The sequence below is a fragment of the Phytophthora infestans genome, genomic scaffold, assembly GCF_000142945.1.
Source record: "Phytophthora infestans T30-4 supercont1.16 genomic scaffold, whole genome shotgun sequence".
Classification (NCBI taxonomy): Eukaryota; Oomycota; class Peronosporomycetes; order Peronosporales; family Peronosporaceae; genus Phytophthora; species Phytophthora infestans.
The window spans coordinates 481,152-506,388 of record NW_003303743.1 but is presented as its reverse complement, the minus strand read 5'-3'; the positions used below and the strand labels follow the sequence as shown (position 1 = coordinate 506,388).

Sequence of the window (25,237 nt, the reverse complement as noted above, 5' to 3'; positions counted from 1 at the left end):
CAACGCGGACGCCGCCGACGAATTTGCCGTGGTGCTGCAGAGCGCAGGCCTCTGGCACTGTCTCAGTGACACCGCTGTTTAACGGCAGGCGCGTTTAGACTAAACTTTCAAGTTGCGCGCATAATGCGTCAAATAATAAAGTGTTGATTCATTGAGTATTGGGTGCAAAACCACAACAAATACTGTAGCTATGGCCTTAGTTTTTGTCGTAGCCCGACTTTGACAGCACCGGAACTTCAACATGCGTTTCGGAAGATCGGACGATTTAGCCGCCCTTCGCGACGATATACGGCCACGAATTTACAAATTGCTAAATCGGGGCTCGGACGCGCTCGTCCCACGCTGCTTGAACTTGCCGTACGGCGAGAAAAGAAAGCCCGTAGCAAGAAAAGTTGCCACCTTCTTTGCAAACAGCGGCGGCGCCAAACTCGATCGGTGGGTGGCTCGGCGCTTTCAGCAGGCTGGCAGCAGCACAGTCCAGTTTCCGAGACCGCCTCCCGCATAATCGAGGGGACTCTCAAACATGTAATTGGGACTGCAAGTTGCAAACCGAGGCAAGCGCGTGTTTCTCGCAGCTTGAAGCAGGACTGCAAAGATTTGCCGTTTGGGAATCAATTACGGGAGGTCGGTTTGCTTTGCATTGAGTGCAACATAATCGTGGTGTCTGCCACACTGTCGATAATATCAAATCTCGCGGCGGCCGTTTCATGTCTGCTGGTTCAACTTGGTGGTTGAATTGCGCGCGCGGTTCGGGGAGCGCCGCAATTGGCCCTTCTCTCCTCGTTGGCCTTTCTTCTGCCTCTTGATTCCTGGATAAAGCGGTGGACGCGCCCAAACTCGCTCATTTTCACTTTTCTTCTCTGCCCGCTCACAGCGAAATTGGGGCAACGAATTTACTGAAGCAGGGGCAAGTACATGCCATGAAACGATCCCGCGCATGCGATGACCTCGTGGCGCTGGCCGCCGAGGCTTCCACACGAAACAGCGATAGCGAATGCTCACAGCGGGTCGCCGTGGACGATTGGACGCCTTTCGTGGAGGGTCCGGCTCACCGGTTTAAGCGCTCCAGGGCAGCCGTGGACAGCCCAAGCAGCAGCAGTGACGAGGCGGACGAAAAAGAACGGCATGATCGACATGCTCTGCAGTTCATGTTGGAGGTGAATAACCGTGAGTGTCTCAGCTCGGAGGTGACGCTTAGACCCTCCTCCGCACCCTCGCGTTCTTCTGTGCTAGACGACGACAGCTTGCCACTGCGTCGCAACTCGCGCGAAAAGATGCTGCTCAGGAAAAAAAAACAACGTGTCGTGGATATCACGAACAGATTTAATGACTTTGGCATTCACGACGAGGACTTAAACATCGCTACGAGGACGAAATTGCATTTCCCGACCCCGCTAGTGGCAAAACCCCAGCCCGTGGTGATTATAGAGACGCCCGAGACGCCTGAACCCCGTATCCTTCGTGGATTGTGCTTTCCGCGCGAGGCGCGGTGTATTGACCCGCTCGATAAGCGACAAGCTCAGCCCTTCGACATGTCAGCCTTCATCATGCTGTCCATCTCACCCGAGCGATGAAAGAAAGGCAAGTAATCAGCAGTAACCTGAACACCCCCGTTAGAGCGGCGGAGCACGAGCAACAAGGACGGGATCGGCCATTAGTTCATCTTCCTACATCGAACTGCACCCCGGACAAACGAGCACTACAGTAGTGCCTGTGGTGCCGTCGCCGGTGCCGCTCACTACCTTCCGCCGTAGCCTATGATTATTTCTCGAGCGACGCCGTAGTTCGCCAGACTCTCTATACTATTTATTGGAACCCGGTAACGCTCGAACTACTTCGACGTAATAAAGAAGAAGCTTTCATGCCAAGATCTTGTTTTTCTTCGTGGCTCCTTCGATTTGGCTGATCGTGTGTTTGTACTCGGAAGGCGCTGGCTGTTTTCTCTTGCGCCAGCAAAGCAAGCCGCTTGGCCAGGCACGTACTATTAATAGCACTGCTTAGCAGAGCAGGAAGCAAGCAAGTTCACCATATGCGAGAGACTCTTCAAGGAGCAACATAAATCTTCTTCGGAGGCGCTTCTGGCTTTGAAAATGGATGTCGTCCTCAGCCTCCGCTGTGCAGTCGTCGGCTTGAGTGGATGCTGCCGTTTCATCGCTCTTGATAATGATGATGTTCATGAGCTAACAATCCACGTTTCAGTCGGGACATTTTATAAGCCTCTTTTTTCACTAAGTTTTGAATAATTTCGAGCTGGTGCGCTATCAATCACAGCTTCATTTGTCATGAGGATGCTGGAAGAAAAGTATTTATATTCTCGGTCAGCCAAAATATGGCATTTTTATAATGAGAATAAAACTCCGCAATAAATTATCCGATGAAGTGTATATCGGTGGCAGAATAAATAATGGTACTGTTTCATCAGCCGAGATAAATTATGCCATTACGGATTTCTATTTATGAAGAGTCAAGCCCTCCATAATTAACCTTTTCAAAAGTCACGGCTTCTCATCTTCCTTTTCCGATTTGGCACACGGAGAGCTCAAATCCAAACAAAATTGAGTTGATATTCAATGAAATTGTAGAAAACTTGCTTGTTGTCGCTTATTCTTAGCAAGTAAAGCAACCAATCTTCAAGTGGCCCACGCCCAGACATCTTATCGAGGCGATTCCTGAAATAAAAAATAGTGTAAGTAGTGTGTTTCCATAAGGCTCCGTTTGGATCCGGGTCTGGAATAAATTACAATTTCACTTAAAATGGTATCCTAGGATTGCAATCCATTACTGGTGTTTTGGCGTGTTTGGCACCCCGAGCTAGCTTTCAGAAACTTCAGTGATCACAATCGCCGAATTTATTGTGTTTGTGCATCCAAACACAAAAAAAAGATATTCTATGCAGCCCCTTCACAGCTGATTTGACGCAAGTAAAACAATGAACGAGCGCGAAGAACAGATCGAAGAGGAACAGAGCGACGACGAGCTGGAACCGACTGCACAAGTGCTCGCGCTAACTGCCGCCTACTACGGCGCCACATATTACTGCAAGGAAGATTGCCACACGTCTTCACTGACCGGCGCCGGCTGGGTCGCCGAGCTAGAGGAGGGTCACCCTTTGCGCATCTTTAGAAACTTTCGAGTAACCAAGGAAGTGTTTGAGCGCTTATGTACTGAAGTGGAAGAAGCTGTACCTGCCTCTCCGTGGGTGCGTGTTGAGGTGAAAGAGAGCGTGGCGATGTTTCTCTACTGTCTTTCGAAGAACGCGTCCAACCTGCGACCTAATGGAACGCTTCCAGCACAGTGGGGAAACTGTGCACAGGTAGTTCTATTATGTGATGTGTGGCAAGCATGAAATTGACGATGTAAATTAATCACAGGCACTTCCACAGTGCTCTGAAGGTCGTGTGTTCTCTCGCAAAGAAGTACATCGTACAGCCCAAGACACCGTCTAATGAATTGGCAAAAAATCCGAAGTATGCGTCGCAGTTCGACAAGTGTCGCCTTGCGTTTGACGGTACACATATTCCTGCCTATGTTCCAGAAAAAGATGCAAAACCTTTTCGTGATCAAACAGGGCGTTTAAGCCAGAACGTGTTTGCAGCTTGCACATTTGACATGCAGTTTGCTTTTGTCTTAGCCGGATGGGAAGGTAAATTTGTACCATGCTACTATGTGTTCTGTCAACTCTTATTATTTTGTATTGTTTTCACAACATGCAGGCTCTGCTGCTGACTCTACGGTACTGGAAGATGCGCGTCGAAAAGGATTCGCCACTCCTTCCGGATTGTTTGACTTGGGTGATGCAGGGTATGGCCTAACAACGGAGGTTCTTACACCATACCGGGGTGTACGTTATCACCTTCGTGAGTGGGGTCAAGCAAACGAACGGTACGACATGAGATGTTAAGAGTTCAAATATCACTGTTGAAACTAACTTTTGGTTTCTTAGACCACAGAATTATAAGGAGTATTACAATTTGCGTCATGCACAAGCTCGCAACGTCATCGAACGCGCTTTTGGTGTGGTAAAGCGACGGTTTCCGGTATTGACAACGCCACCTGAGTTTAGCATCACAACGCAAGCTGAAATCGTGTTGGCCTGCTGTGTTCTACACAACTTTATTCGCATTCAAAATGATCCAAATGACGATCCTGAAGGTGAAGTATACGGGCCTGATGACTTGCAGGACAACTCTACTAGCAGTGGAATTACGGACACCAACGCTGGAACAACAGCTCAGCAAAGGCGTGCAAAAACGAAAGAGGCAAATTCATTTCGGGATAGAATTGCAAAAGCGATGTGGGACTCCTACACGAACTATGCGTCGGACTTGACGTAAACTCATTTAAGTAATGCAAACGTTTGGAACGTACCACCTTCCGTAGACAACTCAATGTCTTTAATCGCTCGAACTCACCTGGTTTGCGAGCCAAATATCGCGAACCTCTCCTTCTTCCATCACCACAAAGAGCCTAGCCTTGTTTTCGTCCAGCATGACATCAAATGCTTGTGCCATTTCGAACGCAGAGAAGCGCTCAGCATAAGTCTTCTGGAGGACTTTTATAGCCTTCTGCGAGGGGGTCAATGTTTTCATTCGAGCAGTGCGATTCCGCATTTCGGTCGCAACTTCGTTGATAGCATCAGCAATCAAAGCGCCACCGCTATCACGGTTGCGTTTACGACTTCCTTTCTGCTGGGAATCGTTCTTGTTGCCGCCCCTCAGGTCTCATCGATCTGTTGACGTAGCTGATGTGGCTGTTGCCTCGTTTGGAAGCGTCGGAGGAGCAGGAGCTGAATTTGAATCCCCTGTATTTGCTGTTAATTCTCCTCGTACCTCAGGAACGCTTGTATCTGTGTCAAAATCGATTGGCTCGTCAGACTGAGTGCGTGCTCTCCAGTAGCGTATGTCCCTTCAAAGAGATCTACGAGGTCTTCGTAGTAAGGGACGGCTTTTTTTCGGTAGTCGATGGCTTTGGGGTGTTCCTTACACCTTAAGTTCAGGTAAGATGTCCAATTAGCACAGAATGCAGTTTAGAATCCTTACCGAGACGTAACGATCCCATACGTCGTCGTGCACGAGTACAACATTGTGGTTGGTATCCCAGCCAAAGCCCGAAACTCGCAACATGTGAGAAATTGTGGTATACTTGGACTTTAGCTGTGGTCATCACAAGGTTAAGATCACATATGAACACCGTAAATTCTGAAGAACGTATTACCGTTTGGACGCGGGTCTTAATTTGCTGAATTGTGAGCTCTTTGTTGAATCGTTCGTTCATCGACTCATGTACTGCCACCCATGCTTCTTTCTTGAACCCAGAGTCCGCACGTTTTCCAGTTTTTGCTTGGTCCGTCATGGCTTCAACCAGGAAAACGTCCATGTCTAAATCCCAAGAAGCACGTGCGGCAGCGCTAGAAGAACGGGCTGACATTGTATCTGCGAATGAAGTACGAATCGTTATGAGGACCACAGTAAGTGACATGGGCTGTACAGGTTGCATATGGATAGGTAGTTACGTACGGAAGATGGGGCGCTTTGTTGTTTGTCAGTTCAATGTTTTTTGCCGTCGCTACACCTCGCGCCGTGACTCAAGTTCAAAGGTTTCCTTTGATTTCTGGTGAGGTAATTCTGCTTAGAGTAGAATATTACGAAATTGCATTTCAGTTGATTATTACAATCAGGCAACCCGCGTTTGGACACAACTGATTTACTCGAATATTCTGATCGGCAATTGTCATTTGCAGAACTTGCGATTGCGGTGCATGTTTGAATCTTCAATTACGAATATGATTCTATTTTTGCTGAGATTACAATCGAGCTTTGATTATTGCAATTTGTTTGTGGAACCAAACAGAGCCTAAATTTATGCAATTCTCCAATATGAGCGGTGCGTCCTAGACAAAATAAATACTTTATTGTTATTTTTGGAAATTATGTTATTGACAATGCCAATTTCCCTTACTCTTAACTCTTTTGAACTTTTGGCATCGTGAACAGAGCGCAAACTTTTGTGAGATCCGACTCCGGAAGACATTAAACACGAAAGTGCCCGAACATGAAGCGTCCCTAAAAGATTCCATACGAAATTAAGATGTGGGGCGGCGTGCCGGATTCTGGCCGATTCCCCACAATTGGAGAGGGCTGATCATGTCGAAAGTACATTCATTACATGTTGTTTATGACGACGTAGTCGCTCTTGAGAAACTCTGATCTTCCTAGGTCTTCAAACAACGTGTAGGCTACCCGGTGTAGCTTTCATCCCAGCGACCACTGGCATTGGCCTCCCGGTGGCTGTCTGCGGCTGGACGTTATCGATAGCGTCGAGGATGCCGTGGAGAGTCCAGCACGAGACAATGATGCACCATCTCGCGGGTAGCCCATTCCCCGAATTTGTACTGGCGTTGGATTCGGCTGGTGGTTCATGTAGCTGCTGGCTGTCCCAAGCCTCTGGTTGTCAACGCCAGGCGTTTGTGGTAATTGATGCTGCTGTTGCTGCTCTGCCTGCTGGTGTATGAACTTAGATAATGGAGAAGGAGGATTAATGCTGTCGTTGAGCACTCCTCCAGCAGGGCCGCTACTCCAAGCGGAGGAGGAATTAGATACCCGGTCACCATAGTTGCTGCCATTGTTGCTGTGGTGCCGCGCCAGCCATTGTCGTCGTTTTTTCTCCCAGTTTTGGTCCCGCTTCGAGGATGTGAGAGGAGGTTGAGAGCCCCAGGATCTCGAGCTGGAACTGGATCTAGTACTCGAACGAGAACTGGGCGTGGAGGACGGAGGACGGCCACCTAGGAACCCGTTGTTGTTAAGGTGGATCGGGTCAGGGAATTTGTCGTTGCCGTAGTTGTAATTGTTTTGGGTGGTGGGGTGGTAAGGAGCTTGATACTGGTATGGCTGAGGCTGCTGTTGGTACGATTGCTGTAACGGGGCGAAGTTGTTGTACGAGAGCGGCTCAGATTGCGTTGACGAGTAGCCAGGGTAGCCTCCAGGTGCATTGTTGTTGTTATCGCTGAAGCTGGTTGTCGGGGGCGTGTACCGATTATTGCTCTTCGGGCGGGAGTACACAGGGTCATCCTTACCAGGGTCTTGTTCTGCTGGCTCAGCAGTGCCAAGGCCCCCGCAGCCTACAAAAGGTGGAAGATCAAGTTAGTTTAATCCCTTTAGCATCCAGATATAACGGCAGACTGCTAAGTCCCAACCAAAGGAGAGACTGGAGGCACCACCAGGTGGTGCGTGGAGGCGTGTGGAGCTACGTTTGACGTGTAGTTGTGCGGACGTGAGCGTCGACATGGCGCAGTCAGGTTTGATGTAACTCGGTTGGTGATTGTGGGCTGAGTGAATTGGTCTACGAGACGGCCCCCAGAATGCGCCCCAGTCGTATTTGTATCTTTGACGAAGAATTGACGAGAATAGATTTTTTAAAGGGAGGGGGGGGGATCTCGAACAGGACTTTGACTTAGGCGCATGTCTTGATCATTCCTGTCTGTATCATGGGAAGTCTATTTGATATTGCAGCGGGCCTAAGCCAGTATGAGGATGGTCCTAGCGACAACAACACGCAGCATAATATCAATCCGCAGTCCGCCCTTGGTATTCTTGATGAAACATTTGAGACCATCTACAGCTCACGGCAACATCAATCGACTTCCAGAAATGTACCATTGCTACGATCAACAAGCATGGTTCAACTCCACTCAACTCGACTTGGCGAGTCAAAGAGTTGTGATGCATTGGATGCACGTCTTCATCGACTGGTAAGTTCAAAGTCGTCAAGCTTTAGGTCGTCAATAGCAGCAACGGAGAGGAGAGTGGGGCCCGCAATCGCCGCAGCAGGTTTGATCATCCCACCGCCACCAGCGATACCTTCGCCTTCCGATAACGTTACCAATCGGTACACTCGCGAGGATCCCGACGTTGCGGCAAAAACTATTTTACGTGAAGTTTCCAGCGAATATGACCGGTTAATGGTGACGAGCACAGGCTCGACGGAGGAAGACGAATCGTTGCTTCGTATGCTCTCGGAAAAATACGTCCACTTACGTTTGGTAAGTAAGATCCAGGCCTGAAATGCTTTGATGATTTCTTACACATTGGAACTTGCTGGATACAGAGCAAACTACCCGGAACACCGTTTGTACTGCTAGTCCGCAAGAAGGTGTCCCTAAAACTTCAACAACTCGAGCATCATCTTTGCTCTCGTCGAAACGCCGACAATTTGAAGAGCAACAACCGCAGCAACAACAGCAGCAATAGAATTGATATCCCAGCAACTCCATTTGACAGCCTACCCCCTGTAAAGTCGCTGCAAAAGGCTACACCTCCACAGAAGGAAATGCTACAGAATCTGCGGCGGCTACCCGAAAGCCAACTACTCAAGTTGCCCAGAGCTCAACGCGAGCTTGTTCAGTTTGCTAAGCGATTCGACAAACTCGTCAAAGCTACACCTGACCAGCTGCAACACTTACCGATCGAGCATCAACAACTTATACGAGAAATGCAGAGGCAGCAGGTACAACAACTCCATACTGGATGAATGTCACTAGAATTCGTAATATCAATATTTTGCTATCCTCGAGCGACCTTGTCATATGTAAGAAGAACGAGCGAGGATTTCACCCGACACTTACGTACCTTCACGTTGCTTTCAGTTATCTTGGGCGGCTGGACGAGAATGGAAATAGCTCTTGTCAACTAGATCCAATTTGTGCTTCTTTGTGAACTCATCCACGTCAAAGTTGGCGCGTTTAGCTGTGAGATCTGCATCTGGAGCACTGGGATCACTCTCTTGTTGGCGGAACAGCAGTGACACGTAGCGGTGTTCTCCAATTGGAGGGGTCACTGGATAGTAAGAAACGACCTCTACTGTGTCTTGTTGCGAAGTGCTTTGCCCATTTGCAGCTAAGCCCGCCACAATGTAGTGCAGGAATGGCGCGTGCGTTGGTGCCTTCGGGTCCGGAGCATCAATGTCGATGAGCACGTATGTGTAGCGGTCGGCACTGCCGGTTACGCCCCCCTCAATGGAGACACTCGGAGCATTTTTTGCCTAACAGCTCAAGTATCATCGTGAGTCTTTGGACGGCATATTTTAAATTGCACGGAAAGCAAAATATTTGATACCTCATTCATCGGCACAAACTGCCCGTGAGTGACAGGGTGGTCCTGGTTAAAGGCAATAGACACCCGCACATTACCTCTTGCCTCTGCATCGACACTCAGCGGTATGTTATGCAAAAAGCGCGCTTGGACTAACGCGGTGTCTGCTGCGAGGCGAAGCGCAGGGAACGATGCACCGTCGTTTTGGAGCTGATTCGACGCAATCCCGTCCACTCCCACGGACTGCATGACCGCCACCATGAAGACCATACTCACGACAAATGCGGTGGCTACGAGGAAGCCCGCCCCACGAAGGAAGAACGACGCTGGTGCCAGAGGCTGCAGCGGTAGCTTGGATCCATACGATTTCATCGCTCACAGCCGATTCTTCCAGAAAATGGTGGTACAGAAACTTGGGCGTAAGTTTTCGTCGCAAGAAACTTCAACAACCGAATATATTGTCGTTTAGACTTGAGACCTGATAACGCTACAAGACTTGCACTACACACCATCTTTACGCCGGCTGGCTCGGGCATCGATGACTTCGAGCCACCGCTGCGTGGCCATCGTCCTTGGAGTGCTTTTCTCGGATCGGCGCTGCCGTTTTTCCACAAACGCCTTCGCAGCCAGGCGACTCTCAGGTGACATGATTCCGTCCCAGCCACGGGTTCGACTGATGGCCTTCGCAGGTGGATCAATGATTTCCATATCTAGTTGGGGCGTTGAGTGTCGTCCCGGTTCTTTTGTGACGTCTGGAGGAGTGAATTCCTCTGACTGCAACTTCCGCGGGGACACAACCGAAGGACGGCAATCTGCGAAGTTAGCGTTGTCACTCTGGATGGGATGCTTATGGGCCATCGGAGAACGTCGCACGGGCTTTTCAGGTGTTTTAAAGTGATCGTGGTGATATGTCGAAGTGGGTTCTCTCACTTCACAAGCGGATTGATTGTCGTAGTCTTGATTACGAGACTTCTGCTGACGTTGGTGATATTCCGGGTTGTAAATAAGATGGCTTGAACTGGCGGAGGTTGCGATCCGTGGAGAGCTATTGATGTCACGGCCGTGACGACTAAAGTTATCTTGATCGTTATAATCATAGCTGTGCTTCCGATGTGTGTGCAATGACGGAGAGTCTACTGGGCTAGATTCGGCACGAAAGGTGCTTCTAGTCATTGCACTAGATTTGCTCCGCGGTGACCCATGCTCGGAGCGATGCCAGGGCGAAATAGAAGCACAATTCTGACGTTGCTGTCTACTAACGCGTCGAGGTGGGTGTTCATGGCGCGGTGGCAACTCACGGATACGATGGTGATTATTCTGTCGTTGGCGTTGGTCTCTTTGGTGGTGCTGTTGATAATGGTCATAAACACTCGCATCACGATACTGCTCGCGATGGTAGCGAGAATAGCGATGCCGGTTGTGGTCACCTTGGCTGGAGCCGTAAGAGGTTGAAGGTGCCTTCTGTGATGGGACTAGGTAGGCTGATGGGTCGATGTGTGTGTGAAGTTGAACGGCGCAATTATCTTGCGGTGCGCTACTACGGCGAGATGTAGATTTGCGGGATCCCATGTTTCTCATCCTGTGGTCTTCGTCTCCACGGCTATTGATATCGTACGTTGGGACATCCACAGATGCTGAATTACACTCATAGAAATCATCCAAGTCATACTCGGCTCCTCGACAAACCATCTTGGCTCGCAACCGCTCTTGGATCAGAGCTTTTAGCGGGGTTGACATGCTTTCACGTGGAACTGCAGTACAACAGCGAACTCGAATAGGAAGAACGAAGAATGAAGTCTCTAACCCCTTAGAGGTTCTCCTGCAATTGTAAAACGCTATTAATGCCGCTGGCAAGTCTTCGGTTTTGGAAAGCCTTTTCCTGTGGGCGGGTCAGCAAAAAGTCGACAAACACGTTACCAGCGCCATAGAAAGCCACAGCGGAGGCTATTTGTGACTGGGATGCGGTTCGTCGACCTCTACGTTTCGTGTTGTTCTTATTAGCTGACTTCGACGATGAATCCTGTGGAAGCATTTATGCTCGAATCTATTCCGGACACTAAAAGTGAGACAACGCGTCTAAACGTGGCGCTGCTGAGTCAAGCGACTGAAAACTGAATGCGTGGCAGCGCATCTTCAAATAGGACGCAACAAGTTACTCCAACAAAATTACTGTCGGCCCCTGAGTCCTGTTGCGCTCACATCAATATTTATTAAAAATATTAAAATACTACAAGCATTTTCATGCAGTTCCTAGGGCTGTTTGTACAGACTTCTGATCGGTCGGCCAACATCAGCATATTTGTAGTCATAAAATCGAAGTCAGCATCCTCGATAGAGTGACGTATCAAACGTGGCCATTTCTCAAGAGCAATGGCAGCGGAGTTGCTGTCCGAGTCTGATGGCGCCTTCTACGCGTTCGCGGGCGTGATGTTGGCGCTGTACGTGGTGCCCGCCTCTATCTTTACGATTTGCCATGCTGTGAGGACACCCAAGAAGCTGCGTTCGCGTGGATTCGCCCTGCATTTGGCGCTGTTGGCTGTGGCGTGCGGGCTGTTATGGCGTTGCCTCTCTGCCCTGCAGAGCGTGGACACGTCGGGCGTGTTCGACCCATACGAGATATTGGGTGTGAGTGACTCTACCTCGACCCGTCAGATCAAGAAAGCCTTCCGTGCATTGGGGCGGCAGCTGCACCCAGACAAAAACCTCCACAACCCGCGGGCTGCAGCCCAATTCGCACGCGTCACCAAGGCGTACGAGGCCCTCACCGACCCTCAGAGCATGGAAAACTACCGCAAATACGGTCATCCGGATGGTCGCCAGTCTATGCTCATGGACGTGGCCTTCGCCTCCATGTTCAGCGGCACCAGCGGCAGCACCGGGTCTGTGTTCGTGCTCTTGTACTTTGGTGGGATCTTTGCAGGCCTCGCATATCTTGTATACTGGCTACAGAAGAGGTCAGGCCGCAGTGATCGCACACAGGTCTCGCGTGCCACACACGCGAGCTTTATTGAGGCCTTGACGGAGAAAATGAGTGTCCACGACGTGGTGGAGCTGCTCTTGTCCTGTGACGAAATGGCGGGGGCCGCCGCTGGCATCTTGGATGACGCACAGAATGAAGCTCAGCTCCGTGCCAAGACGCACGACAAGCTCGCGAAGAAGATGGAGGCAGCCAAAGCTCTGCCGGGTGAGGTCATAAGCCGCATTCGCAAGCACCTGAACCCTGTGGCTCGCGAGAACATGCTGGCGCTGTATCAGTATCTGCGTCGAGACAAGCTTCGAGGTGTGTCGCGTCCATTGTGGGTGGATAAGAGGTTCCAGAAGGTGCTGCTGGAGCTCCCGTTCCTTGTCGATATTTTCGCTACGATGGCTGCTGAGCAGTTGGTGAAGCGCGCGTACCCTGCCATGCCGCTACTGCGTGCGCTGTCTCTGCTGTCTAGTATTGCCCAGGGAAGCTTTGTGCCTGATGAGGTAGCTCTACGTGACCAGAACGAGCGTATTGCAGCTGCTGAAGGTCGACTGCCGAAGCTACACTTGGAAGGCACGACGTTGGCTGTTCTGGACGAGCCCAACGTTCAACCAGGAGACTGGATCACTCTTCAGACAACACTGCAACGTCAGCATCTGGAAGTAGCTGAGAAGGCATCTCTGGCTGCCACAGTCTACGATCACGTCGATCCGAAGAGTCCGTTCCGCAAAGAGCACGTGTGGTTCCTCGTCGTGGACAAGGCAACTGGTCGTCTGTATACGGCGTGGAAGGTAACCCCCCCCCCCCAAGCAAGCGTCTGTCGTTTTGTGCTTGTATTGCTCTTTTTCTTACGGTGTTTTGCTGCGATACACTGTACAGTGCCTGGATCTATCGCAGCATGTCAAACAGAAGACGGGATTCTTAGGCCCCGAGGCACCTGGTACGTCGACACATACGAGCGACCATGTCATTCGCTGACTTCTCGTGTTTGTTTGCAGGCAAGTACGAGCTCGAGGTGCGTGTGGTGTGCCCCACTTATCTGGACGTGCAGACCAAGGTCGCTGTGCCTGTTGTCGTGGAGAACCGCTGAAGCACAACAGGCTCAAGAGTCCTGATGGATAGAGAAACAAGGAAAGAGCTACGTCGATATGTGTTCAAGTAACATGAATTGCCGATAAGGAAACCCAATCCCATGACGTCGTTGACACGGGAACAGCCTCTCTCTAACCATGAAGACCGTCCTTTTACCACTTGGCACGCAGCTCGTTCGGGAACGCCGTCACGAAGTCCAGCCACTTCTCAACGTTCGGGTATTTCTTGAGGATGTCCTTGCCCACCACCTTGACACGTTCAAACACGGCTGTGTCGTCCTTCGACGGGGACGAGCCGTTCACGAACGTGGAGCCGGCCAAACGCTTCTCCAGCACATCCAGAGCCACCGAGCCTGTGGCCGAGATGAGTGAAGCCGAACCGCCAGCCGACGGGGCCGGGGCAGCCTGCTCGTCCGGCTTCATGGCAGGGAAGAGCAGCACTTCCTTGATATTGAAGCGGTTGGACAGGAACATGGTGAGACGGTCGACACCACAGCCCCAGCCGGCAGTGGGCGGCAGACCGTACTCCATAGCAGTACAGAAGGACTCGTCGTGCGGCTGGGCCTCGTCGTCACCAGCGGCAGCCTGCTCCATCTGCTCGATGAAGCGCTCGCGCTGCACCTTGGGGTTGTTGAGTTCTGTGTAGGCATTGCAGATCTCCGCGCCAGCCAGGAACAGCTCGAAACGCTCGGTAAGTGCAGGCTTCTCGCGGTGATACTTGGCCAGAGGTGAGTTGTACACAGGCTGGTCCATGATGAAGAAAGGCTTGGTCCAGTAGGCCTTGTTGTCCTCGATAAAGTGACCCACCAGCTTGTCAAGCAGGCGCGCGATGGAGCGAGGCGGAGCGCACTCGAGTTCGTACTTGGTCACGAGTTCCTCCAGGATAGCTACACATTTCTCCGGCTCATCAATGGGGACCTTGACACCTGTAGCCTCCTCCACTGCCGACACCATACTCACACGCTTGAACGGCGGCGTAAAGTCGATCGTCACGGCTTCCTCACCAGGCTCCTTCTGGATCGTAATGGTGTACCCACCCGTAATCTCCTTGACCATCTCCGAGAAGAGCTTCTCCGTCATTGTCATGAGGTCGTTGTAGTCGGCATAGGCCATGTAGAACTCGCAGCTAGTGAACTCGGGGTTGTGCGTCAGATCGATACCCTCGTTACGGAACTGACGTCCGATCTCGTAGACGCGGTCGAGTCCGCCGATCACCAGCTGCTTGAGGTAAAGTTCGGGGGCCACACGCATGAACAGGTTCATGTGCAGATCGTTGTGGTACGTCACGAAAGGTTTGGCCGTCGCTCCACCCACGATCATGTTCATCATGGGGGTCTCGACTTCTAGAAAGTTCTTTTCATCTAGAAAACGACGAATAAAATTGATGATCTTGGCGCGAGTCTGGAACACACCACGGCTGTCGTCGTTCATGATCAGATCCAGGTAGCGCTGGCGGTAGCGAGTGTCTTGCTGCAGTGTCAGACCAGCGTGGCTCTTGGGCAACATGTGCATGCACGGAGAGAGCAGCACCAGTTGCTGAGGGAAGATAGACAGCTCACCCTTCTTGGACTTGCCCGGGTGGCCCTTGACGCCCACAATGTCACCACGTCGGAGGATGCTGTGGATCTGGGCAAAAGCCTCAGGACTCTCGTACGTACCCACATCCGACATGATCTGCAGCTTCTTGCCATCCGCACGCAGGTCGTAGAAGACGAGCTTGGAGCCTGATGCGCGCTTACTGTGCAGACGGCCAGCCACAGACACGATCACATCCGAGAGGTGGCTGCCGGGCTCGGAGTCGCTGAACTGGACGTGGAACTCGGGCAGCGACGTGGACACGTGGAACTTGTGAGGGTACGGGTTAATTCCCTGCTTCTCCAGCTCTACAAGAGTCTTCTCGCGGTTGGCAAAGTAGGCGGTGGGGTCTAGCTCCTCATCGTCGGTAGCAGCAGCCTTCTTGGGCTTGGATGCGGCCTCGGCAGCCTTCTTGGCAGCCTTCTCAGCCTTGGCCTTGGCCGCCTTTTCAGCCTTAAGACGACGCTTAAGCTCGTTCTTGCTGATGGGGGCGGCGGCGCTGGTGGGCGGGGCAGCGTCAGATGGAGTGCTCATCGTCCTATTCGCTTTAGTCGCTTCAGGGCTGCCACGAAATTTGGAAAATAACTGGCTGAGGCGCCCATTTAAAATTTGGACACAAATCAGAAGCGGGCATCCGGCAGTTGGTCGAAAGGTGTCCATAAAGTCCAGGATAATGAGTATTCTGCTGATACAGTACGTTATGCGCTGCCCATATGGCATTAGCCATGAGGCGCGAATGGCGCAGTATTGGTAAACTCCGAAGGAGTATTCAAGCCACGTACCTTTTGCATTTTTGACATCACCACGCTTTTTGTCATTTGCTTATTCAGAAAATGTTTGTCTGGCATTCAGAAGTACATTCCAAACGCGATTCTAAAATGCTTTGCCTTTGAGAGATCACTTCCGAATCTGGTCCACAGACTCAATCTAAATCTGACCCTAATCCAAAAATTTGGTGTGCGGACCACAAGTCAGTTGACCAGCGTCATGGAGAACATGCTGCTGCTTGGTCGCCGCACTTTGCGCCGTAGTTCTGCAGCCTTCCGTGCTCCCAATGCACATTCAAGCTTTACACCACCTCGTGCTGCGGCACCGGTGCTACTTGCGAGCTATTTCTCTTCTGGACGCGACGATACAAATCTCCCGCGGGTCGTCTCAGAGCAAACTTTGTTTGAGAACCCGTGGATCCGCCTCAAGCGCATCTTGTTTCTGGATGCGAATGGCTCCGAGCGGTACTGGACGGGGCTTGAGCGAACTACGACATATCCAAAGACTTTTTCTGAGGCTGTTGCAGGTTCTATAGAGTCGGTGGAATCCCAGGAACAGGACACAAAGGAGAAGTGTGACGCCGTGGTGGTATTCCCGTTCCTCACCAAGCAAGGAGCTCCGACTCGCGTTGTGTTGATCCGCCAGTTCCGTCCACCAGTGGGTCAGTGGGTATTGGAGCTTCCAGCTGGGCTTATTGACGCACAGGAAGCACCGGAAGTGGCAGCCATGCGAGAGCTTAAAGAGGAGACGGGCTACGTCGGCTCGCGTGTGCTACACATGGGGCCGCCGATGGTGAACGACCAAGGCGTCACGAATGGCAAATGCAGACTCTTATTGGTGGAGGTACGCGATGAAGACCAGCATCCTCCGCTGAAGCAGCAACTAGAGCCGGATGAGATCATTCACGTCGTACACGCGCCACTAGAAGGTCTCGCACACTGGCTCGAGGCTCGCAAACTTCGTGAGAAGGATGCCATCGACGCCAGATTGTACTCGTATGCGCTCGGTCTTCACGCATTACCACTCGGACTCAGGCATTGTTCAACTTAGACTTTTGGTAGCTCAAGTTTCAATAGATAGTTATTCTGCACACGTGTCGCTCTTTATCTCTAAGTAGTTGGCTGATGCGATGGCATTTCAACTGATGGCACAACCATCGTTGGGTTTGCCTTTCTCCCGTTCACGTGTGGCCTCGGCCTCAGCCTGCTCTTCCTCGTGTTTCTTCAGGCGAGCTGCTCGTCGCATGAAGTACCCGGACGTGCGATTAAGTTTGAAGTGTCGCTGACGACGTCGGATGCGTTCACGTTGCTGCTCCAGTTTCTCCTCCACCACGTCCATGCCATAATAGCGCGGCGGCATTGCGTTGCGTCGAGCCGCCTCTGGTCCGTAGTGGTAAGCGAGCCAGATTTCTTCGTTAATGCCATACAGCGGACGCGCTCGGAGGTCGGGTGCGCCTCCCGTTGCAACGTAGGGATGCTGAGTCGTCCCCGATGTGTCGTAGGAGCGGAAGCTTTCAGCCGGACGGGATGCGTCGTATTCACGCCGTTTCTGAGGGTCTGATAGTACGGAATGGGCCTCGCTCACATGCTTGAAGCGCTCTGCCTTGGACTCGTCGTTGCCGGTCACATCTGGATGCAGAGACTTTGCTGCAATAGATCACAGAGGACCATCAGCTGATAGTGCGAGTGAAGTGCTCGAGGAGGACGTACCCAGTCCGAAGTAGGCAGTCTTGATCTCCTTAAACGATGAAGTTCTGAGATACACGGTGAGTCACAGCTGGAGGAAGGCAACAGGGGGGCATGGGGGGGTCACAAACCTGGCGACGTTGAGCACGCGATAATAGTCTACTGAGACCATGTCAGTTGCCAGAAGAATGACCTAAACATTTTAGAGTCACTTTTTTTGATAGCATTTTTTGGTATGTGCAAAAGTTGCCCTGTCACTTGTTGAGTTTCGAAAATTCTGGAATAGACTTTGTCCTGCCTCGTAAATCTATTATACCAGCCGTCACAATTCCATCGGAAGACAAAGGTCAAGACGATGTTCGGAGGAGACAACGCGCTTCCATTCTCGCGTCACTCGGACGTGCTACACGGTCCCGTCCCTACGAATCCCACCGAGCTTGAGAACCTCGTAGCGGAGCTCAAGCGCCGAGGCAATGCCGCTTTCCAACAGAAGTCGCTGGAAGAGGCCGAAGTGCTGTACACCCGCGCTATCGCCGTGAATGAGAGCAACCCACTGCAGAACCAGCACATAGTCTACGCAAACCGCTCAGCAGCGCGCTGCTTTATGGGAAAGTCCGCGCAGGCACTGGAGGATGCCGACGCCTGCGTCGCACTGGACGCCACATACGCGAAGGGATTCTTCCGCAAGGCGCAGGCGCTTGTCAAACTCAACCGACTCAAGGAGGCACTGGCCGTATTAGACGAAGCCAAGGCACTGGAGCCCGCTAACAAGTCGGTGACTACGCTGTACACGAAGGTGGAGGGAATGGCTAAGAAAGAAAAGGAAGCGCCAGCAGCCCCGGCACCCAAGAAAGTGGTGACTCGCGTGGAAGTGCCACAGACTTCCACGGCTTCAGCGCCCAAGCTGGATGCTTCCGTCGCCAGCACTACGGTTATAGATGAGGACGCTGAAATTGTTGGCCATGTCCGCGGCTACAAGAAGCTGGCGGACGGACGTGTTACGACGTTCTTCAACAACGAACTCACGGACGAGGCCAAACAGCTCATTGGTGACATCGCCCCTAAGAAGGTGGAGGATCCTAACAAGATCCAGATTAAGAGCGTGGACGGCGGATCGGCATGGAACCAGGGCAACACGTTCGAGGAGAAGGACATGACGACGTGGGCTAAGAGCAAGTTGGAGAAGATTGTGTCGGGAGTCGTAGCACCACTGGGCACTGGCGAAGGCGTTGTCACCTCGCTGGAAGTGTCGGACCTCGAGGGCGATGCGTCAATTGCGGTGGTGCGTGGCGCCAAGCGCTATATCTTCGACTTCTCGTTCGCGTTGGCGTGCAAACTGAAGCAGGGTGACACATCAGTGGCTGGTGAGCTAAAGTTCCTCGACTTGAGCTCGGACTGTGGTGGTGACTACGACGTGGAGGCAGTTGTGCCTTCCCGTTATCAATCGGAAAGTGGCAAGGCGCTGCACGCGGCACTCAACTCGTCGAGCTCTCCGTTCCGCAAGGCTCTAGCTACTCAACTAGCTACGTTCGTGGAGGAGTACCACACGTTCTAACCTGATAGTAATACACGAGTTTTGATGCCACTACATGTACAACTGTAGTAATAGGGTCCGTACCGGCAAATGTAAGGGTAAAGGGCAAAAATGCTACTACCGGTATAGGGATGCCGAAAAATACATTGATTGCCCGTACAATACAATAACGACCCTAAAATTATTTATTTTCGGACCTTAAGGCTGACCATAAATAATTTACCTAATCTTGTGGATGAATACCTTAATTTACTGCTAACTATTGAGGGTCTCTATGGGTGCCGGTGTTGTACCGTTCGTCGACAAGCACCCCGAAGTGGGTACACCAATGTAACGGGGTACGTAGCACTAAGTGTACCCTGGTTACATGAAGTGTGACACTTCACACTTCAGGAGTATGACATGTCATACTCCGGGATATTTGGTACAAGGTACCAAGGTCATTCAAAACCAACCATTGGTTTAATGACATTGCATTTCTATAGGTAACTGATAGTTTGTATTAACCTCAAACTTAACCTACCTATAAATATACTCAGTTTACAATCTACCTTATTTAGGTCACTTCGCTCTCTTTAATTAAAGAGGGGACCTGTGAACTGCCGTTCACTGAGAGTTTGTATACTCTCAGAAGATAACTTCCTCTAGCGCAAGGTGCTGTGTGACCCCGTCACACTTGGTAGCACTTGTAGTCAATCCACGCCATCGCGGGTAGACTACCTGAACCTCCGAAGTTCGTTGCCATGGATAGGAACGACTTCTCCCATATGAACGACTCTCAGTTCGAGTCGGTTCGGAAGATGGCAGGCATCTTCGGGATGGAGGCCCTGCAGAGCCTGGTGGTATCAACACCGGCTGAGCAGCTCGAGCGCGTCAATGCATTCGACGCGTACGAGCAGGGCCTCATCGCGCATGTGCGGGAGAACCTGCAGGCTCCGGCGGCGGAAGCAAACCCGCCTCACCCGAAGCCAATACGGCTGAAGGTAAAGCCGTATGAAGGGAAGGAAGGCGAGAACCTTCACTTCTGGGTCCGAGAAGTAGAGCTCGCGATGGACGCGGCTCTGATCTCGACCGAGCAACTGCGTGTTGCTTTTGCACTCTCCAACCTTAGCGGTCGTGCTAAGAGTTGGGTGTACACTCGGGAAGCGACATCCCCTGGATGTTTCACATCCTGGGCTCAGCTGTGCGAACAGCTCCGAGCCGCGTTCCTCCCGGCGAACTACGAGTACCGCCAGCGTTCGCGCTTCCTCGCGTGTAAACAAGGAAGACGCGAACTGCACGAGTATGTGCAAGAGATACGGGAGCTCACGGCGTCCCTAGTGGGAAACCCACTCAATGAACACATCAAGATGACTGTGTTCATGGACGGCCTTCGAGTGGGCCCCGCACGCACTCAGCTGTTCCGGGTGCAGGCAAGCACCCTTGAAGAGGCGATTCAAGTGGCTCTTCAAGAAGAATACAGCCATCGCCAGGCGCGTACGCCGGCCTCAGCGTGGCCTGGGAGTTCCTTGTCGGCTCCCGGTCGAACAAGCCCCAACGGACCAGTTCCCATGGAACTCGGGTCCGCCGAACAGCGTGACATCCGCTGCTTCGGCTGTGGGAAGATGGGCCACTTCAAGCGCGACTGTCCCGCGGAAAGACTCCGCAGACGGTCCTTCCCCAAGCCCGTCCTCAAGGGTCGCTGGCAGAAGCCAGGATCCCGGGGACAGGGGAACGCAGGGAGCCAGTAGGGGCGGGGCGCCCTACTGGGGAAGAACTAAGTCTTCGTGATGGGTGCGCGGGTGGCGCGTACCACGGGGACTTAGCCCCTGAGAGTCTTCGCACTCTCGAATCGGCGAAGAGCAGCGGCGGGTTGCTCGTAGTACACGGATGTGTACGGGGGTACGATCACCCCTTTAGAATCTTGATTGACTCTGGGGCGTCGAAGAATTTCGCACGCCGCCAGACGGTTGCTCGTAACAGCAACAAGTTGTCCGAAGCTTTGCGAGAAAGCAAGGGCAACGGGACGGTGTCAGTGCGACTGGCCGACGGGAAGGTCGTCACTGTCCCCAACGTCCAAGTGGATCTGGCTGTCAAGTTTGAAGACTTTGACAGCCTCGAACAGTTCACTGTTCTCGATATGAATCCATATGATATGATCCTGGGCATGCCCTGGCTTGAGAAGCACGAGCCCTGGATCGACTGGCGAGGCAAGGCAATCGGTGCCAGCCGCCCTGCGCAGTCCGACAGAGCATTGGTGAGTCATGTTCCCACCTCTGTCAGGACCCGGGGCGCCCGCGAGGGCTGCCAGGGTACCAAAGCATCCGGCAGATGCTTGGGAGTCGTCGACGTATATGACGACTCCGAGGATGTTTTGATGGTGGCCGCGCCCAGAAGAGGCGCCGGCCAAGTGGGTAACTTAGGTCCACAGGCGGGTAACTTAGTTCCGCAGACAGCTGCAGCTGTCATGAACACTGAGAACAGCGTGTTCAGAGTGGGTAACAGAGTTCCACTCACGGTCGCCCAGACCATAACTGAAGAGGAAGACGTCGGATACGCTTCCTGTGTGAGTAACACAGTGCCACACGCGGTCGCCCAGACCTTAACTGAAGAGGAAGGCGTTGAACACGCTTCCTGTGTGGGTAACACAGTGCCACACGCGGTCGCCCAGACCTTAACTGAAGAGGAAGGCGTTGAACACGCTTCCTGTGTGGGTACAACAGTACCACACGAGGCCACGAGTGCCTCGGATGTCGTAGCGACGACATCCCTAGACGTGGGCAGCAAAGCTCCCCGTCACAGAAGCCGTCGGCAAAGACGCCGCCGCCGCCTCAAGTCGGATCCGAACTTCGTTCCGATCGACGTCGCTTCAAGCGACTCGGAGTCCAGGGCCCGGGCTCCTCCGACAAGGCCGGTGGAAGAGTGTTATCACATCTTCGATAGCGAGACGGGTTTACCCGTCAAGGCATCTGGTGTCCACTTGGAACCGTTGCCAGAGGTTGCAGAGATACTGAACCTCGAGGAGATGACGGCTGAGTCTTTCCTGGCCAACCTCAAGGCTGGAGAGATCGCTGAGATGGTACTCATGAGACCTGAGACCACTCAGGAGGAGCTGAACTCCTCCTCTGTCTTGGACGAGAACGTCCTGGAAGACATGAACAAGCAGCGTCAGGCGCGCTTGGGTTCTGAGATTCTCAAGAACCCCAAGGATCTGGTGTATCCTTTGGTGACGGAGTATGCGGACGTGGTGAATAAACACCCACCGACCCAACTCCCACCGGATCGAGGCGTACGGCACGAGATTGATCTCGTGCCCGGCACAAAGTATTGTGTCACGAGGCAATGCGCGAACAGTGCGAGGTCATTGATGCCTTCTTCGCCGCGAAAGCGAAGGCAGGCATGGTGCGGGAGTCGAAATCCCCGCACTCGACGCCGACTTTCTGCGTTCGTAAGCCGAACGGAAAGTGGCGTCTGGTTCACGCTTATAACAAGCTGAACAACGCAACGGTGCCGGCCCAAACACCGATCCCACGAAAGGATGTGTTGTTGAACAACATGGCCGGGAGCGTACTGTACAGTGCGCTGGATTTGGTAGACGGATACTACCAAATCCTGATGCGAGAGAGTGACATCCCGCTCACCGCGGTAAGCACTCCAAGCGGCATGCTTTGGGAGTGGCTCGTCATGCCGCAGGGCTTGTCTAACGCCCCGGCGACGTTCAATCGCCTGGTGACGCAATTGTTCCGCCCTTTGCGTACCTTCGTACAGACGTACTTCGACGACATTTTCGTCCATAGCCGTGCCGAGGGAGGCAAGACGGCCATGGAGGTGCATCTAGGACACCTCCGTCGAGTGTTGGACGTGATGCGAGCGAACAAGCTCTACGCCAACATCGACAAGTGCGTTTTCGCGTCACCAGAGATCAAAGTTCTCGGTTGCTTCGTAAGCAACGTGGGCGTTCGGGCTGACCCAGACAAGGTCAAGGCCATAGCAGCATGGCCGACGCCCCGATCCCAGAAGGATCTTCGAAAGTGGTTGGGTTTGGCCAACTACCTTCACAAGTACAGCGCTGGGTACGCGGGCTTCGCTAAGCCCTTGTCGAGCCTCCTTCAGAAGGACGTCGACTGGCGCTGGGAGCAAGAGCACCAGGATGCTTTTGACAGCATCAAGGCCAGTCTCCAAGAGGCCCCTGTCCTGGCTCTGCCGGACGAGACGAAGCCGTTTAGCGTCGTCTGCGATGCCTCCGATTACGCCATCGGGTGTGCATTGCTGCAGGACGACACGGCTGGACAGGAACGAGTCATCTCATTCCAGTCCAGGCAGCTCAAAGCCGCCGAGCGGAACTACCCTGTCCATGACAAGGAGCTCCTGGCAATGAAATATGCCCTTGTGAAGTTCCGTGCTCACCTTCTGGGCTCTACGCCCTTTGTGATCTACACAGACCACGCGTCCTTGAGGACGGCGACTAACTCGTCTCACCTCTCCCAACGGATGGCGAGGTGGCTGTCCTTCTTCGCGGAATATAACTTCCGCGTCGAGTACAAGCCGGGCAAGCTCAACGTGCTTGCGGACGCCCTCTCTAGGCGTCCCGACTATGAGTTGGCCCACATCACGCGGGTGACAACGGATCTATATGATCGGATACGCATGGCGTATCGGGACGATGAGGCTGTCGCGCCTATCGTTAAGTTCCTTAAGGCCGGAACGAGCGCGAAGTCCGACTGGCTCTCGTCGCGACAGCGCTCACGGCTCCACCGATATGAGTTAAAGGAGGGCCTCCTCTATTATCGGGTGGAGCCCACTGATCCTCCACGGGTGGTCGTACCCAACGACGAGGATCTGAAGTTCGACATCCTCGCGGAGGCGCATGACGCGCCCTCCAGCGGCCACTTGGGCCGCGAGAAGACCTTTCTGTCGGTCTCTCAGTCCTTCTGGTGGACCCACATGTACAAGTGGGTCGCCCGGTACGTCAAGACATGTGAAACATGTCAGCGGGTTAAACCCGCAGGGCACTCTTCGGCTCCACTACAGAGCCTGCCCGTACCGGCTGATTGTTGGAAGTCGATGAGTCTTGACTTCATCTTTGGGCTTCCCGCCGACGGACACGGCAACACCGGAATTTTGGTGTTCGTGTGTCGGCTGAGCAAGATGGTACATCTTGCTCCAGTTCCCGTCACTGTGACGGGCGAACAAACCGCAAGGTTGTTCGTCGATGGCGTGTTCCGCTATCACGGTCTCCCGGAGACGATTGTCTCGGACCGAGACCCGCGGTTCACTGCTGCGTTTTGGAAAACGCTGTTCCCTTTACTGGGAACTCGTCTGCAGATGTCCACTGCGGATCATCCGCAGACAGACGGCCAAACAGAGCGCGTCAATCGAGTGCTCGAGGACACTCTGCGCAGTGTGTGCGCGGCAGCGCCACGTACGTGGTCGACGCAGCTTCCAGTTGTTGAGTTTGCGCTCAACAACGCGGTGCACGCGTCCACGGGGTTCACGCCGCTCTACTTGAACGGCTTCCGCCACCCCAGAGTGCCTCTCACTCTTCGAGGAAACACTGACTCCTCTATTCTAAGTGGGGGAGAGGCTCGGAAAGCCCTTTCCTCCCAGGTCTCGGATGTGAGGCCAGTTTCGCTGCGGAAACAGGTGGAATCCTTTATGGATACCAAGCTGAACATTGTCAGCAGGGTCCGCGATGCCATGGCAGCGGCCCAAGATAAACAAAAGGAGTACTCGGACAAACAAGGAAGAGGAAACTTAAGTATATTTGGAGATTGGTGACTTAGTGTTACTAGACACCGAGGAACCTACCTCTAGACACTGTTAGCTCTGTCGGCAGCAACCAAGCTGAAGCACCCGCTTCATCGGACCTTTTGCAGTCCTGGGCCAGACACGGTGCGTCGTACACCATCGACCTTCCAAAGTCAATGACGACGCACCCGACGTTCTATGTCGGACGTCTTAAGCGGTACTTTGACCCGCAGGGGGTTGCTGACTCGCAGACCCCCCTTGACCCAGCTCCTCGAAGCGAGGGCCGGTGACAGTCGTCGACGAGGGCGTCGGAGCAGGCACCCAAGCCTCGGTCGGGACGGCAAGGCTGCGGTCAAGACCGTACGCCGGAGGGGCTCCATACGAACGGACCCCGGCGCCATACGCCGAGTACGCTGAGTACGCTGGGTACGCACCATACGCGTACGTCTGGGAGTGTGCCGCAGGCGGCTCCGGACGTGGCAACAAAGCCTCGATCCGTCGGATCATGCGAAAGGCCTCGTCCAGATCGGACGAAGAGGCCCGGCGGTCCACCCGCAGGTGCAGGCTCGCGACCTCTCGCTCCACCAGGTCCAGGCGACCCGCAAGACGAGCGAGCTCGCCCTGATTCCCGGCCTGGGCGGCAGCATTACCGCCAGTCCCAAGGCCAAGTGCAATCTCAAGCACGAGGAGACGTTGACGGAGGCGGTCAACCTCAGGGTCCCGTGTCGGACCCGCAGTCGGAGCACTCGAACGAGAGTGGCTCTCGGGAGGCGCCGAGTACTCGTACTCGTACGAGGCCCTCCGGC

General features: G+C 53.1%; 12 protein-coding genes across 12 annotated transcripts; 5 read left to right on the top strand and 7 right to left on the bottom strand.

Annotated features, from left to right (window-relative positions):
- Positions 1–241: 241 nt before the first annotated feature.
- On the top strand, positions 242–1,574 carry PITG_08722 (uncharacterized protein; the record flags this gene model as incomplete). The annotated part of the gene is made up of 2 exons (XM_002902759.1): positions 242–435; positions 875–1,574. The coding sequence occupies 2 exons, from the start codon at positions 242–244 to the stop codon at positions 1,572–1,574; spliced, it is 894 nt and encodes a 297-aa protein (XP_002902805.1).
- Positions 1,575–4,671: 3,097 nt separating this feature from the next.
- PITG_08721 (uncharacterized protein) lies at positions 4,672–5,427 on the bottom strand (the record flags this gene model as incomplete). Its single annotated transcript, XM_002902758.1, has 4 exons — positions 4,672–4,801; positions 4,830–4,978; positions 5,040–5,153; positions 5,215–5,427. The coding sequence occupies 4 exons, from the start codon at positions 5,425–5,427 to the stop codon at positions 4,672–4,674; spliced, it is 606 nt and encodes a 201-aa protein (XP_002902804.1).
- Positions 5,428–6,029: 602 nt separating this feature from the next.
- PITG_08720 (uncharacterized protein) lies at positions 6,030–7,283 on the bottom strand (the record flags this gene model as incomplete). The annotated part of the gene is made up of 3 exons (XM_002902757.1): positions 6,030–6,062; positions 6,600–7,117; positions 7,193–7,283. 3 exons carry the CDS (start codon positions 7,281–7,283, stop codon positions 6,030–6,032), a joined length of 642 nt encoding a protein of 213 aa, XP_002902803.1.
- A 389-nt stretch (positions 7,284–7,672) lies between these two features.
- PITG_08719 (uncharacterized protein) lies at positions 7,673–8,526 on the top strand (the record flags this gene model as incomplete). The annotated part of the gene is made up of 4 exons (XM_002902756.1): positions 7,673–7,733; positions 7,803–8,038; positions 8,104–8,148; positions 8,293–8,526. 4 exons carry the CDS (start codon positions 7,673–7,675, stop codon positions 8,524–8,526), a joined length of 576 nt encoding a protein of 191 aa, XP_002902802.1.
- Positions 8,517–9,458, bottom strand: PITG_08718 (uncharacterized protein; the record flags this gene model as incomplete). Its single annotated transcript, XM_002902755.1, has 3 exons — positions 8,517–9,036; positions 9,111–9,191; positions 9,321–9,458. The coding sequence occupies 3 exons, from the start codon at positions 9,456–9,458 to the stop codon at positions 8,638–8,640; spliced, it is 618 nt and encodes a 205-aa protein (XP_002902801.1).
- A 129-nt stretch (positions 9,459–9,587) lies between these two features.
- PITG_08717 (uncharacterized protein) lies at positions 9,588–9,944 on the bottom strand (the record flags this gene model as incomplete). Its single annotated transcript, XM_002902754.1, has 1 exon — positions 9,588–9,944. One exon carries the CDS (start codon positions 9,942–9,944, stop codon positions 9,588–9,590), a length of 357 nt encoding a protein of 118 aa, XP_002902800.1.
- Positions 9,945–10,255: 311 nt separating this feature from the next.
- On the bottom strand, positions 10,256–10,823 carry PITG_08716 (uncharacterized protein; the record flags this gene model as incomplete). The annotated part of the gene is made up of 2 exons (XM_002902753.1): positions 10,256–10,547; positions 10,702–10,823. The coding sequence occupies 2 exons, from the start codon at positions 10,821–10,823 to the stop codon at positions 10,256–10,258; spliced, it is 414 nt and encodes a 137-aa protein (XP_002902799.1).
- Positions 10,824–12,245: 1,422 nt separating this feature from the next.
- Positions 12,246–14,728, top strand: PITG_08715 (uncharacterized protein; the record flags this gene model as incomplete). The annotated part of the gene is made up of 3 exons (XM_002902752.1): positions 12,246–12,842; positions 12,961–12,991; positions 13,050–14,728. The coding sequence occupies 3 exons, from the start codon at positions 12,246–12,248 to the stop codon at positions 13,139–13,141; spliced, it is 720 nt and encodes a 239-aa protein (XP_002902798.1).
- PITG_08714 (lysyl-tRNA synthetase) lies at positions 13,296–15,285 on the bottom strand (the record flags this gene model as incomplete). Its single annotated transcript, XM_002902751.1, has 1 exon — positions 13,296–15,285. The coding sequence occupies one exon, from the start codon at positions 15,249–15,251 to the stop codon at positions 13,296–13,298; it is 1,956 nt and encodes a 651-aa protein (XP_002902797.1).
- A 419-nt stretch (positions 15,286–15,704) lies between these two features.
- PITG_08713 (ADP-sugar pyrophosphatase, putative) lies at positions 15,705–16,535 on the top strand (the record flags this gene model as incomplete). Its single annotated transcript, XM_002902750.1, has 1 exon — positions 15,705–16,535. One exon carries the CDS (start codon positions 15,705–15,707, stop codon positions 16,533–16,535), a length of 831 nt encoding a protein of 276 aa, XP_002902796.1.
- A 6-nt stretch (positions 16,536–16,541) lies between these two features.
- PITG_08712 (uncharacterized protein) lies at positions 16,542–17,342 on the bottom strand (the record flags this gene model as incomplete). The annotated part of the gene is made up of 3 exons (XM_002902749.1): positions 16,542–17,131; positions 17,195–17,238; positions 17,302–17,342. The coding sequence occupies 3 exons, from the start codon at positions 17,340–17,342 to the stop codon at positions 16,623–16,625; spliced, it is 594 nt and encodes a 197-aa protein (XP_002902795.1).
- A 163-nt stretch (positions 17,343–17,505) lies between these two features.
- Positions 17,506–18,755, top strand: PITG_08711 (hsp90-like protein; the record flags this gene model as incomplete). Its single annotated transcript, XM_002902748.1, has 1 exon — positions 17,506–18,755. One exon carries the CDS (start codon positions 17,526–17,528, stop codon positions 18,723–18,725), a length of 1,200 nt encoding a protein of 399 aa, XP_002902794.1.
- Positions 18,756–25,237: the final 6,482 nt, after the last annotated feature.